Below are 16,015 nucleotides of genomic sequence, written 5' to 3'. Positions count from 1 at the left end.
AGTCCACTGGAACACCAGCACCAAAGACAAAGTAACAGCTACACACACACACACACACACACATATTCAAAATGACCAACTGATCTAAAAAGACAACAATTTATCACAACTGCATCTATGTCAGTTGAAAATGAAGAGCTGGAATGGAGAATTCTGACCCGTCAAAGAGCCAATGGAGTCAGTGTGCAGGTGTTAACATTTCTCAGAGAACGGACAAGACAAAGTAAACCCAGTTCCTATGGTTCCCTGCAGCAGAGGAGAGAATAAGAGCTTTGTTTTCTCATTTGGTCATCTGGTGCAGAGCCTAAAATGCTGGAATGGGGTGGGGGTGGATTTATGCAATTCAATTAATGTGTTTTGAAAAGGGCAGGAGGGCATTATGAAACCAAGGTAACCACAACAAGAAAGGCAGTAGAGACCCAGTTAGGCGTATATGGAGGATATCAAGTGGAAGGACACATTAGGGCTCGGTTTTATGGTACACCGAGCACGGCGTGGCAAAAACAATCCAAAAGAAAAGAAAAGAGAACCCTTTATGTCCTCACTATGATGTCTCTATAACTCCTGAAAATGTTCTGCCATGGTGATCCATTTTTTATCCACTGTTGGAAACAGGATGGGAGAGCCACAGACTGCTGCACCTTTTGGTTGCCATAGAAACCACCTGAGTGACAGGCCACTAGCTGCTTATGCTGCATAATAAAAATAAATAAATAAATAAAACAGGCACTTGGCTTCCAGTGATTTCTGATTATTTCTCCATGATGTGAGAAACAATGAGGCAAACCGCCTCCATTCACAGTCTCCCATAATCCTCTTCTTTTCCAGCACTAATTGGATAACTCCTGCTCCAATGAGAGGAAGCCTCTGCTCCTCTGCTCCCACAATTCCCTCTCACCTTTCACCTTCGCTTCTGCCTTTCACTTTTATACATACTGCACCTTTAAACTGTGCACCTGACCTGAGCAGCTGAGAGGAACAAATATTAAAGCTGCACGTCCATGAACTTAAAAAAGGGGGGGGATTTCCTTTTTATCCTGATCACACACACACAGCACTAATAACTGCAGATGAGGGAGATTGCATCATTTCTAGAAGGTGTAGCAACGTATACAGCCCGGCTTATAGAATAAGGTGGACACTGAGATAACGTTCAGGCGTTTACCGTATCAAGTGTAATCAAATGACAGCACATGAACAACATTATTCTGGGATGTTAGCAGCGGAATGTCGGCTCACCTGAGCTGAAATGGGAGCTGAGGGCAAAGCCGGGGCTGAAAACGACTGAAGACATCGTCACCAGGAGCGCCAGCATCTTCACAACCGGCGCTGCGAAAGCGAAAGAAAAACTGCAGGGGCTCGGAGGGCAGCGATTCAGGCGGCGCTATTTCTTGAACACAGCTTCATTTCTCCTTTCCGAACCGGCCCCTGGTGATGTCTCATCGTGCGCCTTCATTTTTTTTTTTTTTTCCTCACGCTGGTGTGATTAAGACAGATGCTGACACTCCTCCTCCGATAGAAAGTCACCGCAGGCCGAGGCCGTTTTTTTTTTTTTTAAAACCTTTTTCTCCACCCCTGAACTCCAAGATCTAGATAGTCGCTGCAGAAGAGGAAGAAGAAGAGGAGGAGGGGTGCGACTGGACGACAAAGTCCTGTTAATTCAAGTCAAGTTGATCCAGAATTCAGATTCCCCTTCCACAGCGCGCAGCTTCACGCGACACCTGGACGGACTCACACCATCCCAAAGCTCTGCGCGACCGACATCAGGCGCGTGACACCTCTGCAAACAAACAATCAATCAAACAAACAAACAAACAAATACAAATCAAACGCTCAGTTTTCTGTCAGAGCTGCAGGGAGCTGTCCGAGGTGCTGACAGCGAGAGCGCCATCTTGCTCGGTAATGAGCCCAAATAGAATTTATAGAGCGTTTTTGCGCTCTGTCTGCAGGAGGGGAGGGGGGGGGATGGGGGCTTAGGAGGCAGTGGATAGGCCACTGTGCTGCTTGAACATGTTCAGCTGACTGAAATATACAGTACAGAGCTGAAGAGGGTGAAGAGATTGTGGAGCACGGATCTATTTTTGCAGCCAAACAGATAACTCTGTATTTCTAACTTGCAGGCTGAAGCTGACACATCTTCGCCTGCAAAGCAAATATTTCTGTCATGAATTTCACTGCATGTGTGTTTTCTTCTCTAGAGACAGAGCCTGGTCTCTTCCTCAGCCTCAACTCCTTGAGTTTGATAAGAAGAGACATTAAAAAAAAAAAAAAAACCTACCATGAGCAGACTGTGATGTAACACCAGGGAAAGACACACAGTGGGGACTTGGCTCTCTGGACTATCCCCACTCTAATCCTACTGTTCATACATGTTGGATGAGGCCCCCTCCCCCCACCCAACAACATTCATCCTCTCCCAATCCCCCATCCTCCCCTCTGCCTCTCTCATCCTCTCTTCCCATCAGATCGGATTCCTGGCAGCAGAGGGAGTCAACTTTTCCTCGTGCATCTTCGCAGGCTTACTATGATTGTAATTCTTCACCCACGCACAGACAGAAATGTCAGAGGCTGAGCTGCCAAAAAGAAAAAGATCTGTCTAAGCACAAATCCACTCTTTGTCAGATTCTCCATTGTACTGAGCCCTGCTCTTTGTGGCATGGCTGATTAGTTATGTAATGTATCATTTATTATTAATAGACGTATAGTCTCACTGATTTTATGTACTCTGTGTGAACAAACCATTTTGGCAGCTCCTCTGAAAGTGGCTGCCAAGAGCACATATGAAGTGGTGGTTTAAAGGAACAATGTGCACATTTTAAAAAGTGCTCCCATTTATGCATTTTCTTCCCTATTTGTCAACTCAATCAGTGGACTGTACATTCCTCAACTAATCTGATTATCACACAGGCCTTCTGTTGTGAGGGGCTGTTTTGTTCAGTAATGGTCGTGGACCAAACATCTATATTTCAGGCCCGTTGTGAACATCCAGAGGCATTTTGAAGCGGTGTCAACAACACATCAGTTGATAATGAGCCGGTCATGACTGCCCACTGATGATCAGAGGTGGAAGAAGTGTTGAGATCTTTACTTTCAGTAAAAGTAGCATTTCTCATCACTTCAAGTCAAGACCCTTCATTCATTGTCTTTATTACAGGTAGTAAAAACAAGTATTTGCTGTAAATGTATTCAAGCAACTTCAATAAAATCACTCATTACACAGGGAAAAAAATATTATCATATTATTGAATTATGCAGCAAGTAAAAAGCATTTCATTGTTGTATTTTAACCACTGTATATACATATACTGTGGGGCAATTTAATCTGCACCATTATTTATTTTAAGTAGGTTTTTAAGGAATACCTTTATTTTTACAGTAGCTATAGCTGTCGAGGTGAGTGTTGTAGCATCAGATAAAGAGTACTGTACCTCTAAATCCAAACCAAGTCATTTAGTAAATATAATTAGTTTCTCTCCCTCATTGTGTCAAATAGCCTTTATGAGAAAAGCTGACAAGTACAAGTGGTCTGTCATGTAGCTAACCTGTCATGGATATCTATTGATATTCAAATCTGATTTTGAAAAGATGTCTGGATTTTGACTCTGTCCTGGACATGTAAACAGAGTGTACAGTACACGTCATATTGACCTGGACAAAAGTGCGCCCAGGACCAACCAACATAAGTGGCATGTTCATCTGATGTCAAGCTTTTTGGGGGAGCAAACTGATTACTGTTCCTTTCACATTTTAAACTGTTCCTTTCCAGCCTACTTCCAGTTTCCAGTGCCACAGTGACAAAACCTACCTCCATCGCTCCTCCTCCAGAGTCCATCAGAGCAGCTCCATGGTGATCCAGCTTCAGGTCCAGTCTAATAAGCTCCTCGAAAGTCAAAGTCCTGGATTCATCCATCAACCTCTTCACCTGTAGGCTGAGCGGAGGGTTGAGGTCTCTGCAATCACAAACACACCGCTGAGTGATGTCCCTAGATAGGTTGCCAGACATCCATTAACTACTTTTGCTTATTGTGCAGAAGGGTGAAAAGGGACTGGATCCTTTAAGCTCTCATTGAGAGGGTACATCACAGAGCAGACACATCTAGACGCATCTTTGGTCTATGAGAAGAAATTGTAACAGCCACAAGACACCCGCATAAAAATGCAAACTCCACACATAAAGACCCCAGATCTGGGTGCACATCCACTGGACGGTCTTGCTGTGAGGTGATAGTGCAGCAACAGTATTTCTCTTTGCACCACCATGCTGTTTCATGGGTTTAGAAATTATTGAAAAACATAGGTAAACAGGCTGTGCACACCAAAGCTATGACTTAAGGTCCACTTATACAGATGGGTAACAAATTAAAGGAGAATAACAGCAGCGTGGAGGTGTGATAATCTGCTGAGTGAAGAGGGTATCTGCAACACAACAGACACTGGGTCCTTTCCAGCCAGAAGAGGTGGAGGAACAAAGGAATACAGCCATTACATCAAGTCAGATCTGAAACTTCATCACCCTTTTGAACACTACTAAATGTGATTTTCCGCTCATCTATCTGTAGAGACAGTGAAAGCAGAGGAATGAGAAGAGAGGATGATGTATGGCTTGTCATCTGTGTATTTGATTCCATTTCAGACCCACTTACTTTCTAATGGAGTCTGTGTTTGATGGATAAGACCTCATAGAGGAAGAAGATGGTGGAAGGACACAGTTTATACTTTATATACCGGTGCCTATTTTTGGCCATTTGATTTCTCTGACAGGAATATTCCCCTTAAATCTATTCACTCCTCCACCTCCTCCTCTTGTTTCACTGTCTCATCACGTCATATTCCACTCTCTGATATCATTGTGTTGCATGTCTGCGGTTTCCCTGGAAACAGAAAGGAGAGGATAAGATGGATTTCTAGGGTGAAACACCAGCAGAGGGGATCGTGCTTTCCAGTCACTTCACATCTTACATCAGATATGATGAGCATTAGGTTAACTACAGAGCATTACTGTTCTTTTATATTTTTTATCAGCTAATTAAACCTGTTCCCACGCAGAGGACCATTATGGCGTCATGTATAACAGCAGAAATGGAATTACACTGGTGGAATTTAAACAGCCGTCCACCCCAGTCCATCTCCATCCTCACCCCACAATTCAGAGCTGTCCTCAGGGGGGGGTGATGATGGAGGATCGCAAGGGCCCAGAGCAGGCTTCAGGCCCAGCTTTAACAGCTCCCTCTGGAGGCCTGGTCACTCCGCACCCAGGCAGCTGCACATGCTGTGTTGCTCTTCTCTGGTTTCACTGTGGGGCTTGTAAAGAAACCGCCTGCCTCAGGACTCTGCCTCAGCCAGCAGCTCAGACTGGATCCACTACACCGAGCTTGTAACTCGAACTTTTTAACATCAGTTAGAAATGGACGTTTATTCTGTTGACTGAGAGCATTTTAAGATTCCTTGGCTTTGTGAAAAGCTGTCAGAACAGTGTCGGATAGATCTAAAATTGCTTTAACAAAAAAACATAGTCTATCATCTAAATGTCTTATGTAAATATTTTCATTTCTGTTTGTTTTAATATGTTTAGACTGACCCATTAGAATATATATATTAAAAAACACTCGATGAATGAGCAATTAATCTGACCAGCGTCCAATCAAAATATCAGTGAAAAAAAACACAGACACAAAGCACAATTCACAATGGTGTAAACGTTCTCTCTGATTGCTCCAGCTTCCTCCCACAGTCTTAAGACATGCAGGTTAGGTTCGCTGGTGACTTTAAATTGCCCACACGTGTGAATATCAGTGTGAATGTTTGTTCCTCTCTATATGTTAGCTCTGCAATAGGCTGGCAATCTGCCGTTTGCCCAATGTCAAGACTCAGCGGTAACACAACATCTACAGAGGAGACACCTTCTGTGTGTGTGGAGAAAAGACCTGAGCTTGGTTGGAGCTGTTTCATTCAAGACTCTCCCTCCTGCATGAGCAAATAATTAGAGGACAAACTGGGAGAGTAATTAGGACATCTAAATGTTTGTTTGTGTGTACTTCTGTTTGGGTGTTGGAGTTACATTTGAGTAACTGCCAGACAAAGTCCATGTGGGAAAACAAAGTGATTTAGTCACAGGCTTCCAGTAACAACCTCTGCAGGGAGAAAGAGGAGCTGTGGATTGTACTCTGCAGGGAAACAGATAACGTCCCAGTCGTTTATTACGAGTCTGTCTAACAATGGCCTGGTTGTGTTGCTTCTGGAAACAGCAGATTGTTAATTTCTCGAATTGTATTGAAAAACTAATTTTGCTTGTTTACAAGCTAAGACTCCTGCTGGCTGCCATACAGCCTGTTTCTCCATCCAACAAAGGAATTAAACTGTTTTGTCCTCAAAGTTCCTGCAGAAATTAACCAGACGAACACATAACTCTAGGACCTCTGAATGTAACATTTCGCCTATGTTCTACATATACTCTATATTACTTACTAAGATTTTTTGTTTTCCTCAGCTTCCAGACAGCCTCTTGCTTCCAACCGTTCCTGTAAAGGACCGAAATAAAAAAGCAATGAGTCACGTAAAATGAAAAGTTCAAACAAAGCGGTCACTTCCTGGAAGTTTGAAAAACTTAACCTTTATTGGTGACCTCATAATATCTAACCAATGAAGTTATCAGAAATATTTTAGACGTCCCGCCCTCCATCTTACATAAAACAACCCCACTGTCCGTCCCTGGGGCACGTTATAACTAAAAATGGTGGGCGCCATTTTGTTACGTTTTCCTGGCTGGAACGGTGCGCAGCGGGTTGTGATGTTTTCCCGTGTTTGATGGGTGTGTCACAGGTGTTATCCAATCAACAGTGATGTTTATATAAACCCTGCATTAAAAAGGCAGTGCGCACGCGAAACAGAGCAGTGTGTTTAGCGCATTGTTTTACGCTATGTCGTCTTAAATGACTCCACACAACATCCTCTTCCAACAGGAAATAAGAAAAGAAATCATTAACGCCTTTATTAAAAAATGATACTTTGAAATCCGACCAATTTTACTGCATTTGTTGCCACATTAACTAAAAATAATGCAGACAAGGTCTTCACTGCAATGGACTGTACAACTTAAATTTTTTTGTATGGCATGAATGGAAACCAAAGGCTGTCCACAAAAGAGCAACATGCCACTATAAGTGTAGGATTGTACTCCATGTTTGAAACTCAGTGCTCCTCCTCAGTCATGCTGTACACTGTTGTTTCTTTCCTTGACCATTTTTCCTGCTCTGTATCCGGCTGGAATAAAAATGTATGCATGATTCAACAGATTTTCACACAGTACAGCAGAATAGTGTTACACATGCTGCGACAGGATACAGCTTTGCGTGTTCACACATCATTAGGAGGTTGTCTGCAAAACCTCTGGTGTGCTAATACTCTACACTAATGTATGTCTGTTAAATGTGACGCCTCAGCTGACTGGGTCTTTATGGAGTCAATTTCAATTAGGCTCCGAGGGCTCGATGGACGAGTCCTTCAACACCCAGTTCAGGGATCTTAATGGGATTAATTACCCTTTCTTTATGCTAAAGGCTTTTTTTTTTTTTCAAAAGAGCAGTGGGACTGAAATGAACAGAAAGATTTGAGTTTTTAATTCTCTATCCTCCAGTGAAGTGTAGCAGTCACACTGTATTATCGGTCAGCGCTGCAAAAGAGAATATTGAACCCTCAGATCAATAGCGTAAGTCATTTTACTTGAAGGTTTCAGTGAAGTGTAACCGAACAAAACATCGCTCAATAAACTGTCCTGTACACAGTTCACTTGATCTTAAAAGATGAGGTCAGAAACACACAGTCTACTGTGTACACACACACACACACACACACACATACGCACTTTAAAGACTTATAAGCTCAGTTCACCCAAATCACAAAAGAATACTTATTCTGAGCTGAATGTGTCCATACTAAGAATGTCTGTTTCATTTGATGAGAAGGTTTGTGATGGTAACTTGATTCCCTCAGCAAACTGCACTGTCTCAGAGAACTATCTCCTTCAAATCAAATAAAGCATGTTTCACCTCTGTGCATACAAGAAGAGATGTCCTGTTTCAGGCAGGTTAAGCTAGATATGGAAGCATAAATGTTTGCAAGATCTAATCAAGGGAGGGGACTAAGATGAATATCAGATTTTAATATCCTTTACTGTAAGTGGGAACAAATGTATGCATGACAGTTTATGAGACGAAACAAAGTCAAGATACTCTGTTGTCTTTAATATTATTGAATGCTGTGTTGGAACTAAGGGGTCTATAGTTTAAACCATAAAACCAACCCTAGACCAGAAGTGCACAAAGGTACCTGACCACATACTTGTGGTCATGTTCTGTATATGGAACTAACTCCACATACACAAGATCAAACAGATCAACAATCTCAACCATAAAAGCTTCCACATATCCAGACGTCCAAATGAAACATGCTTGAAAGCTTGAACATCTGTCTCCAGAACACAGTCCCAGACCAATGACCGCACGCTTTCTGAAAAGACAAGTTGTACAAAGAGAATACCTCTAATTTGGTTGTAATGATGCTTAAAACTACAGTACAGAAATACTCAGTTTCTTTTGTTATTTACTGCAGCTAGTTTCATCTGCTCTGGTGCAGTTTTTCAGAACAACTTAAGAAAACACATGGTTGTGCTTCACTGGCTCACATCTGCTTTGTTTGAGAAATATTCTGCATTTAAAATATGTTTTTTTTGAAGCTCTGGATTTAGAGAGTCTCTGGTAAAAGTCAAGAAGCAGACTGTAGTGGTCTATCGGGCCAGACACAGCTGAGACGTGCTCAGGCAGCCTGGCTGGAATCTGATTTCACATTCTGTGGATCAATACGCAGCAGGAATCAAACTCAGAGTCTCTACACACAGAATACAGGCTTTGACAGACCTGTAGACGTTTGTTCTATAAATAATGTCTCCAAGGAAAACAACTGCTCCCAAACATGGTAAAACTAACTCTCACGAATATCATCCCCAGCTTTATGGGTCGTGCTGCACTGTAGGCATTGTCTGCTGTGGTGTGATCACTGATGTATACACAATTACCCAGTGCTCATATGTTATTTAACGCACATGTTAGCACACACAACTCAGTTATATAACTGTGTAGAACAAGATTTTTTTTTTTTTCTGCGGGGCCCCATTTCTATCTGCCAGCTCTCTGCCCTGTAGCGCTTATATGTGAGTGTGCGGTGGACAGGCAGCAAACCTGATTACCTGCCTGTCGTGATGCTGGCAGGGAGCTGGGCCCATCGCTCTGAAATGATTCATCACTGTAATAGTGACTTCTTATCAAAGAGGCAATAATGTGAGTGGAATTGACTTCTCTGGAACAGCTGAGGTTCTCAGCCTCCTCTTCCTTGCCTTTGATGGGTATAGCTACAGATGTTGAGGGTCAAATTTTAATAACTGTGTCTGACACCAGGCTGTAGGAACAGTCTGCTACAAAGTGTTCTGCATCTTGGAACATACACGGTACTACCCACGTGCTCAAAGATTACATTTCTGAGAAGTCTGGCATGTCCTGAAAATAACAATATATCCGCAGAGACTTTGTCATGATCCTATAAAAAGGAGTGAGAGACAGCTTCAAGGTTAAATGAGAGAGAAGAAACCAGACAAATAACTGAAACAGTCTTAATTGTCCTCTTTGTCAAACACTTGAAATAGACAATAGAAGAGAACAGCAGACACTTAAGAGAAGACGTGACAAAAATTTCCCAAATACTGTCAAGTAGCTGCCAAGATCTTATTGTATGTTGGAACAAGACTAAGAGCAGCCCTGTGATGCTGTACTTAGACACAGACCTTTAAGCTTAATACTAAACGTATGTATTTGCTGATGTTTAGCAGGTATTTGTTTTGCATGTTAGTCTGATGACATTTACTTATTAGCTGTAAAAACTGTGTACAGCTGAGGCTGATGGGGACGTTATTAGTCTGCAGGTATTTAGACTTAGACTTTATTGATCCCCTATTTGATCCTAAACCATGTTAAGGAACACCAAAGGTGTTACAGTTCATTCTGAGAACCATATGTCTGAACTGGCTGGTTGAATGGGGGGAGAAGTCAGGGTATCACCAAAGTCAGTAAGATTCATCCTCTGGGGAACATGAATGTCTGTACAACATTTTATGGCAATTGATCCAATAGTTGTTTGGATATTTTAGTCTGGACCAAAGTACTTGACTGATTAACAGACTGAGAGACTGATATTGCCCAAAAAAAAAAAAGATTATACATATATAGTATAAAACAGATCAAGACATCTGACCCGGTGCCAGACTTTCAGAGTTCCTGGCAGAGGTGCGGTGTGGCCGGCTCAGGCTGGGATTTTAGTCTCTGATAGAGCGTCGAGCCATTTATTTGAAAGTTAACCTTGAGAAAAGAAGCCTAAGATCCTTCATTGAAATGATGATGCCTGGCCAGATGAAGGACTAACTGTGTCCCCTTGGCCTCAAATACATGTAAAAAATAATAGCTATTGTGAAGCGGCTGGTAAGATGTTGCTGAACTACACTTGCGCACTGCCTTCAGTTACTCATCTTGCAGCACTACTAAATTCGGCAATGGCGTGTATAACTTATACAACAGCCTCCACTGTAGAAATATCTCTGGATGCACCAAATGCTATGAATAATCTTCAAGCACCGCCCCAAGGCTGGCCTCTGGTTCAACCCCACCAAAGGATGGCTGCCCTCCACTTCAACCCCCATCAGCAGGCCTAATGCGGGGTCTTGTCTCAGTACATCTGGAGAGATGGGTCCTGTCTGCAACAGCAGGAGCCAAGACTTTAATGGAGAATGGCTCCACCGGGAAGAGTGAGACAGGTGCAAGGCCACTGGTGATTGCATCCTTCCTGTATATAAGAGGAAGAGAGAGGGGGAGGGTCAGCTGTACCAGGAGACCTTGAATCAGGTGAGTAGCACTGGACAGGATTTACGGGAAGGGGAAAACAGTAGATGGGAATGGATCTCAATAAATATCTGGTAATGATTTCCAGTATTTTCAGAGCTGCTTCAACTGATGTTAAACTTCTTTTTTTGCTATGCATGATGCTAATTTGTCAAAGCTGTAAACAAGCTGTGATCCTGTTCAGAAGCTTTTAGACTGAGAGCACAGTGGTTTTGTTTGATCCGTGGTGCGTCTTTATAACCTTTGGCCAATGAGAAAAAGCACATACTCATCTTTATAAGAGTTCTTGAAGTGCAAATGATGGCGTGAAGCTGGGGGGAGTGGAGGGAGAGAAGAGGAATGATGAAACAACTCGTATAAACGTGGCAACTGCTGCTTTATGCTGAGTAGCTTCACAGGCTGTTTACACCCTCTGCTGCATTCTGCATGCTGTTTACATAACTAATTCACTACACACTACACATGCCAATGCTAACCAGTGCAGTCTCTCAAAAATACCCCAGTTTCTGTCTGTTCAACACCCAAATGCCATGTGGTGACTTCTGAAATGACGTGTCCTCTGAGATCAGCTCTGACAGACATTATTAAGACAGGGACCCAAAATATCCATGACCTACCTCGGCATGAGTAACCCAGCTATGACTAATCACTTAAGCAGGTAACTGAGGTTGTATTGATTTGGAGCGATGCCAGTGATGATTAACACGCCTCTGAGTGTGCCAAGAAATTAGAAAAAGAACAGCCACTTGTTAGAGATTCATTCAAAATGAAGTGATGAAGTAGATGTCACCAGTGCACATCTTCCTGTCAGTCATTGTCAGGTGATGTAAAGAACATACATTGCATGTGTTTTGGGCAACGCAGCAGGAAGTACTCAGCTCCTTTATTCAAGCCAAAGTTGCAAAACTGGAGTGGAAAAATAGCAGTCGAAATATCTTTAATGTCTATATAATGTCTCTGGGGCTGTGAGATTCTGCAGAACATATGAACCTGTTTGATCAACCCGAAGGAAAAAAGGCATTCAGATTAGAGAAATAAGGAGCAAGTAAAGAAAAAAGGGCTGAAGCAGAGAACCAGTGTTGAATCACAGAAGAAAATGAGGCAAGGCAAGAAGGAAGTAATGTTCAATCAGTATCAGTGTTCTAAAAATGTTCTAAGCTACAGAGCTGAAAAGACATTGAGCTGTCTGTTCATTTCTCTTCTGATGTCCAGCACAGGGCACACCTGGACAACATGGGGGACGACTTTCGGCCACAGGTGAAGAAGGTGGCTGTGGCCATGGGAGCTTCACTCACAGAGCAGGATATCGACCGCATGCCACAGGGGATGAGAACGCAGGGTGACTGTGTGTGAGTGTGCGTGTGTGTGTGTGTGTGTGTTTCAAATGACAGTCTCACATTTAAAAGTGACTGATAGATGAGGGGGTGCTCATGTGTGAGTCATGATGATTTCACCGCCTGATGTCATCTTTTGTAATTCGATGTAGGAAACTTCAACTACAGCAGGTTTCTGGAGTACATGAGGCAGTTCAAGACGTCAGAGCAAAGAGAGGAAGCCATCAGGAAGGCCTTCATGATGCTCGACAAAGATGGCAGCGGCTACATAGAGTGGAACGAGATCAAGTATGAGCCCTATACTAATTTAAAGATAAGCCTTTTGTCATCTTATATTTTTCTTATTGTCAAGAAATCCAATAAAAAGGTCAAAACCAAAGTGTCTTTTTGACTTTCCTGAAGACCGATGAAAGATAGATCTTTAAACGTGTCACAAATAAAATAGTTGAGCACTGTAGTTTCTGTGAAACAAGATTCAAGAACAATCATTTGTGTGGGGTTAGGGGACTATTTTCTCAGACTGATCCACATTTGGTGCTCTAGTGAGTATTCTGGGCAGCAGGACAGTGTGTGTGAGACTGAGTCAAAATAAACTATGTTTGCAGTAATGAAGGAACATGTCATTCAGTGCATCAGTGTGGCTCACTGATGTGTTTAAATGTCTTTGGAAACAATGGCGCTCTATAGCTCTAAGGAATCAGATATATCAGACACAGAACATATTAGTTAGTAGAATCAATCTATTGTTGGTTTTGGTCTTTCTATGAGGTTTTGTCCATGTCCTCCTTCATCCTCTGTTTTAATCAAATAAATACATACTTTGCTGGAAATGTTTATTACTTAGTAATACTGTAGTAGTAGGAGTATGAAAGTAATTCTGTTTGTGAAATGCAAAGTCTAAAATCTAACCAAAGACAAACAGCAAGCTGAATATGTTTTCTCTTTTCACAGGTACATTCTGTCCACTGTGCCAACTGCAACTCCATCAGCTCCTCTGTCTGATGAGGAGGCAGAGGCCATGATCCAGGCTTTAGACACTGATGGAGATGGACGTGTTGACTACAGAGGTGAGTTTTAAGTTTTACACCCTCTGATGCACTGACCTGGAGTCACCACTAAGGGTCACCAGTTAGTAACTCTTTGTGCGTGAGGGAAAACTTGGTTGCTCCCTTTCAACTTTTTTCAAAGCTGTACCATACATAAATGTTTTATGCAGTAAGTAGAAAAGGAGAGACCTCAGCTTTCTCCTCAGCCATGTTGTTAATCTATGATAGCAGAGGATGAGCGCAGCAGGATGTCTTAATGTCAAACAGTGCTGTTGTTTTATAGTTGCTGGAATATCAGGATATGTTGTTATGAAGGCCTCATGTCACACACTTATTATCACAGTGTGAAAATCCAAGATTAGCTGTGAAAAATATGACATCAGTAACTACCCACCTTCACTGCACAGCAGCACTCACACCTGGCTCTTTGTGTGTCCCTCCCTGCCTGGCAGAGTTCTCAGACATGGTGAAGATGGAGAAGAAACCGAGGAAATAGAAGTCACGTGGTTTATCTGTGCAGTGTTACTCCAGTGGGTCTGAAAGATAGAGGAGGAGAGGAGGACAGAGAAGCCCTGCATGCCAGATTTACCCTCCCTAAACAGCACTCCTCCTCTGCCGGTGGATCAAGAACTGGGAGAGTGAGGGGACCTTTGTTATGGGTACTGTTTGCTAAAAGAACAAAAGCACACACACAAAAAAATGAATTGAGGTAAAGGAGTACAAAACTTTAAAGGCATATCCATGCTACATGCATGCTGCCTCATGTTTCTCTGTCACTTTATTGGTCATATATGTTGAACTGTAGGTTTGCTGATTTGCTATGCACTGACAAAACAGCTATTTATGTCAGCCTATAATCATATTAGTATCATAGTCATTTCTATTCCCAGGGGTTTACAATTATATCAGTTCATTAGCAGGAAATTATACAAAACCCGGGACCTGTAAAATAAAGTGTCCAGTAACAAACCCACTGAGACCAGTCAGTCAGAAATAACTGCACTATAAAGGGCTCCCCTTTCCACTATTACACTCAACATCACTTTGTTTGAATATGTATACATTTTATACACACATTATTCCCTGTTTTACAGTGTGTTGTGTTTGTTCTGTCCATCACAGATCTATCAGTGTGTTGTCATTGCTGTTATCACAATAAAGATTTATCAGACATTCTGGAAACACTTTCTCTCCTCCGTCTCACTTACAGATGCGTTTGACAACAGGACTCACTCTTGAGACAATTGTCGGTCGATGTATATCTTTTTGATGCTTATATATTAATATAACCACAGATACTGTTCAAAAAGAAAGACATTTTTTGTGCCACATAAACCTGAAAGAAATGTGTTTTTTTTTCGTTTAGATCTTTCACATCTGTACATATGAAAGATCTAAAAGAAAACATTTGTACAGATGTTGTCCGACCAGGGCCAACAGAAGTACACCAGCACATACTGTATCAGAGCTGAGGGGGAAAAAACTGCAGCAGAGTTTATGGGGCACAAGAGGCTTATGAAGCAGCAGGTATGACACAGAGTCAGTGATAGCTGATAATCAGACACGAGCAGGTATTTGAAGATCTGCAATAAACCTTTACTTGATCTTTGCTGCTTTAACGTGTTGGTAGAGAAATTACAGTGTATTTGCCATTTGGATTGAGACTTCTGGCCAGTCAGGAATACTGAAGAAGCCTTTTGTATGGGTTAAGAATAAAATATGAAATCCAGCTGCCTGTGGTTTAATACTCCTAGAACCTGGATGATGAGGAGCATTAATAGACAATTTCATGGCAAAGACTCATAAAAACAAAGGAAGCAGGCAAGAAAGTATTTTTCCCCACATCTTTAAATACCCACAAGAGGAAGATAGAAAATGAAACACAATGAACCACCTGCTGCTGTAAATATTCACTGGAGCACCAGTGAATGAATCCATCCTGAAACTGGTCTGCAATAATTCACTGCTTTCCCTGTTTGAGAATGTTTGATAAAACTACAGTGCCATCTGTTCTATGAATTACTGATTGAATAATAATCTTACTATTAAACTAATATACTGGTTCCTGATGGTTAATTTAGAGATTAATCAGTGGGGACCAATGAGCTTTGAGCTGGATAGACAGGATAGAGAAGTAAGATTATGATGATAAAGTCACACTTAGCCTATAATTCTTTGTTTTTGTATACTTTGCAAAAGAACTGTGTAATTCTGGAATGTAAAAGTCTAACATGAATAAATTACTTATGATATAAGAGTAAGTCTAAAGAAAGACAACAAAAAAAATCCATTCTACCTGTTAAGCAATTCTAAATTCAAAGCCTTCCCTGATGAGGAAACAGAGGCCATGATCCTTGCTGTAAATGGAGACATCTGGTGCAGAGGTGAGGTGGTGCACCGACTTGTTTTCACCTCTAAGGGTCAGCAGTTAGTCACTTTTCATGTCTGAGGGACACACAGAGAACAGCAGGTCACTCCCTATAGGCTTTTACAAGCATGGATCATGAATAGAAATGTAAACATACCAGCAGCTTTCTCAGTGTTTGTTTTTATGATATGTTTAACCTTTAAAATAGGCTGCAAATGCACTGTAATCACAATGTAAGTACATACTGCTGTTGTGCTGTTAAAAATAGAACATGTTGTCATAGGTTGAATAAGAGTCTGCATTTACTCTCACTATCAGCTTAAGAAT

The 16,015-nt window shown here is 41.8% G+C and overlaps 2 protein-coding genes across 3 annotated transcripts in view; one reads left to right on the top strand and one right to left on the bottom strand.

Moving 5' to 3' along the window:
- aatkb (apoptosis-associated tyrosine kinase b) overlaps window positions 1–6,583 on the bottom strand; it is a 51,811-nt gene extending 45,228 nt beyond the window's left edge. The window contains exons 1-3 of one of the 2 annotated variants that reach the window (XM_051066172.1): window positions 6,466–6,583; window positions 3,806–3,950; window positions 1,240–1,780 (exon numbers count right to left, since the gene is read on the bottom strand). In XM_051066172.1, coding sequence (XP_050922129.1) covers window positions 1,240–1,315 — 76 coding nt within the window. In that variant the 5' untranslated portion in view covers window positions 1,316–1,780; window positions 3,806–3,950; window positions 6,466–6,583. The remainder of the gene's footprint in view (window positions 1–1,239; window positions 1,781–3,805; window positions 3,951–6,465) is intronic. The other variant, XM_018666607.2, reaches the window with a different exon arrangement.
- Window positions 6,584–11,907: 5,324 nt separating this feature from the next.
- Window positions 11,908–15,318, top strand: LOC108876843 (parvalbumin-like EF-hand-containing protein). Its single transcript, XM_018666612.2, has 4 exons — window positions 11,908–12,279; window positions 12,427–12,562; window positions 13,226–13,341; window positions 13,773–15,318. The coding sequence occupies exons 1-4, from the start codon at window positions 12,174–12,176 to the stop codon at window positions 13,814–13,816; spliced, it is 402 nt and encodes a 133-aa protein (XP_018522128.1). The 5' UTR covers window positions 11,908–12,173; the 3' UTR covers window positions 13,817–15,318.
- The last annotated feature ends 697 nt before the right edge of the window (window positions 15,319–16,015 follow it).

Source organism: Lates calcarifer, linkage group LG23 (assembly GCF_001640805.2).
Source record: "Lates calcarifer isolate ASB-BC8 linkage group LG23, TLL_Latcal_v3, whole genome shotgun sequence".
In the NCBI taxonomy this organism is placed as follows: Eukaryota; Metazoa; Chordata; class Actinopteri; family Centropomidae; genus Lates; species Lates calcarifer.
This window is presented reverse-complemented; position numbering and strand designations above follow the sequence as displayed.

Bases quoted from the DNA above. Each gene is read 5' to 3' on its own strand.
- LOC108876843 (XM_018666612.2), top strand. From the start codon at position 12,174: ATGGGGGACGACTTTCGGCCACAGGTGAAGAAGGTGGCTGTGGCCATG. The intron at 12,280-12,426 runs GTGACTGTGTGT...AATTCGATGTAG, and splicing joins ACAGGGGATGAGAACGCAGG to GAAACTTCAACTACAGCAGG. The intron at 13,342-13,772 runs GTGAGTTTTAAG...CCTGCCTGGCAG, and splicing joins TGGACGTGTTGACTACAGAG to AGTTCTCAGACATGGTGAAG.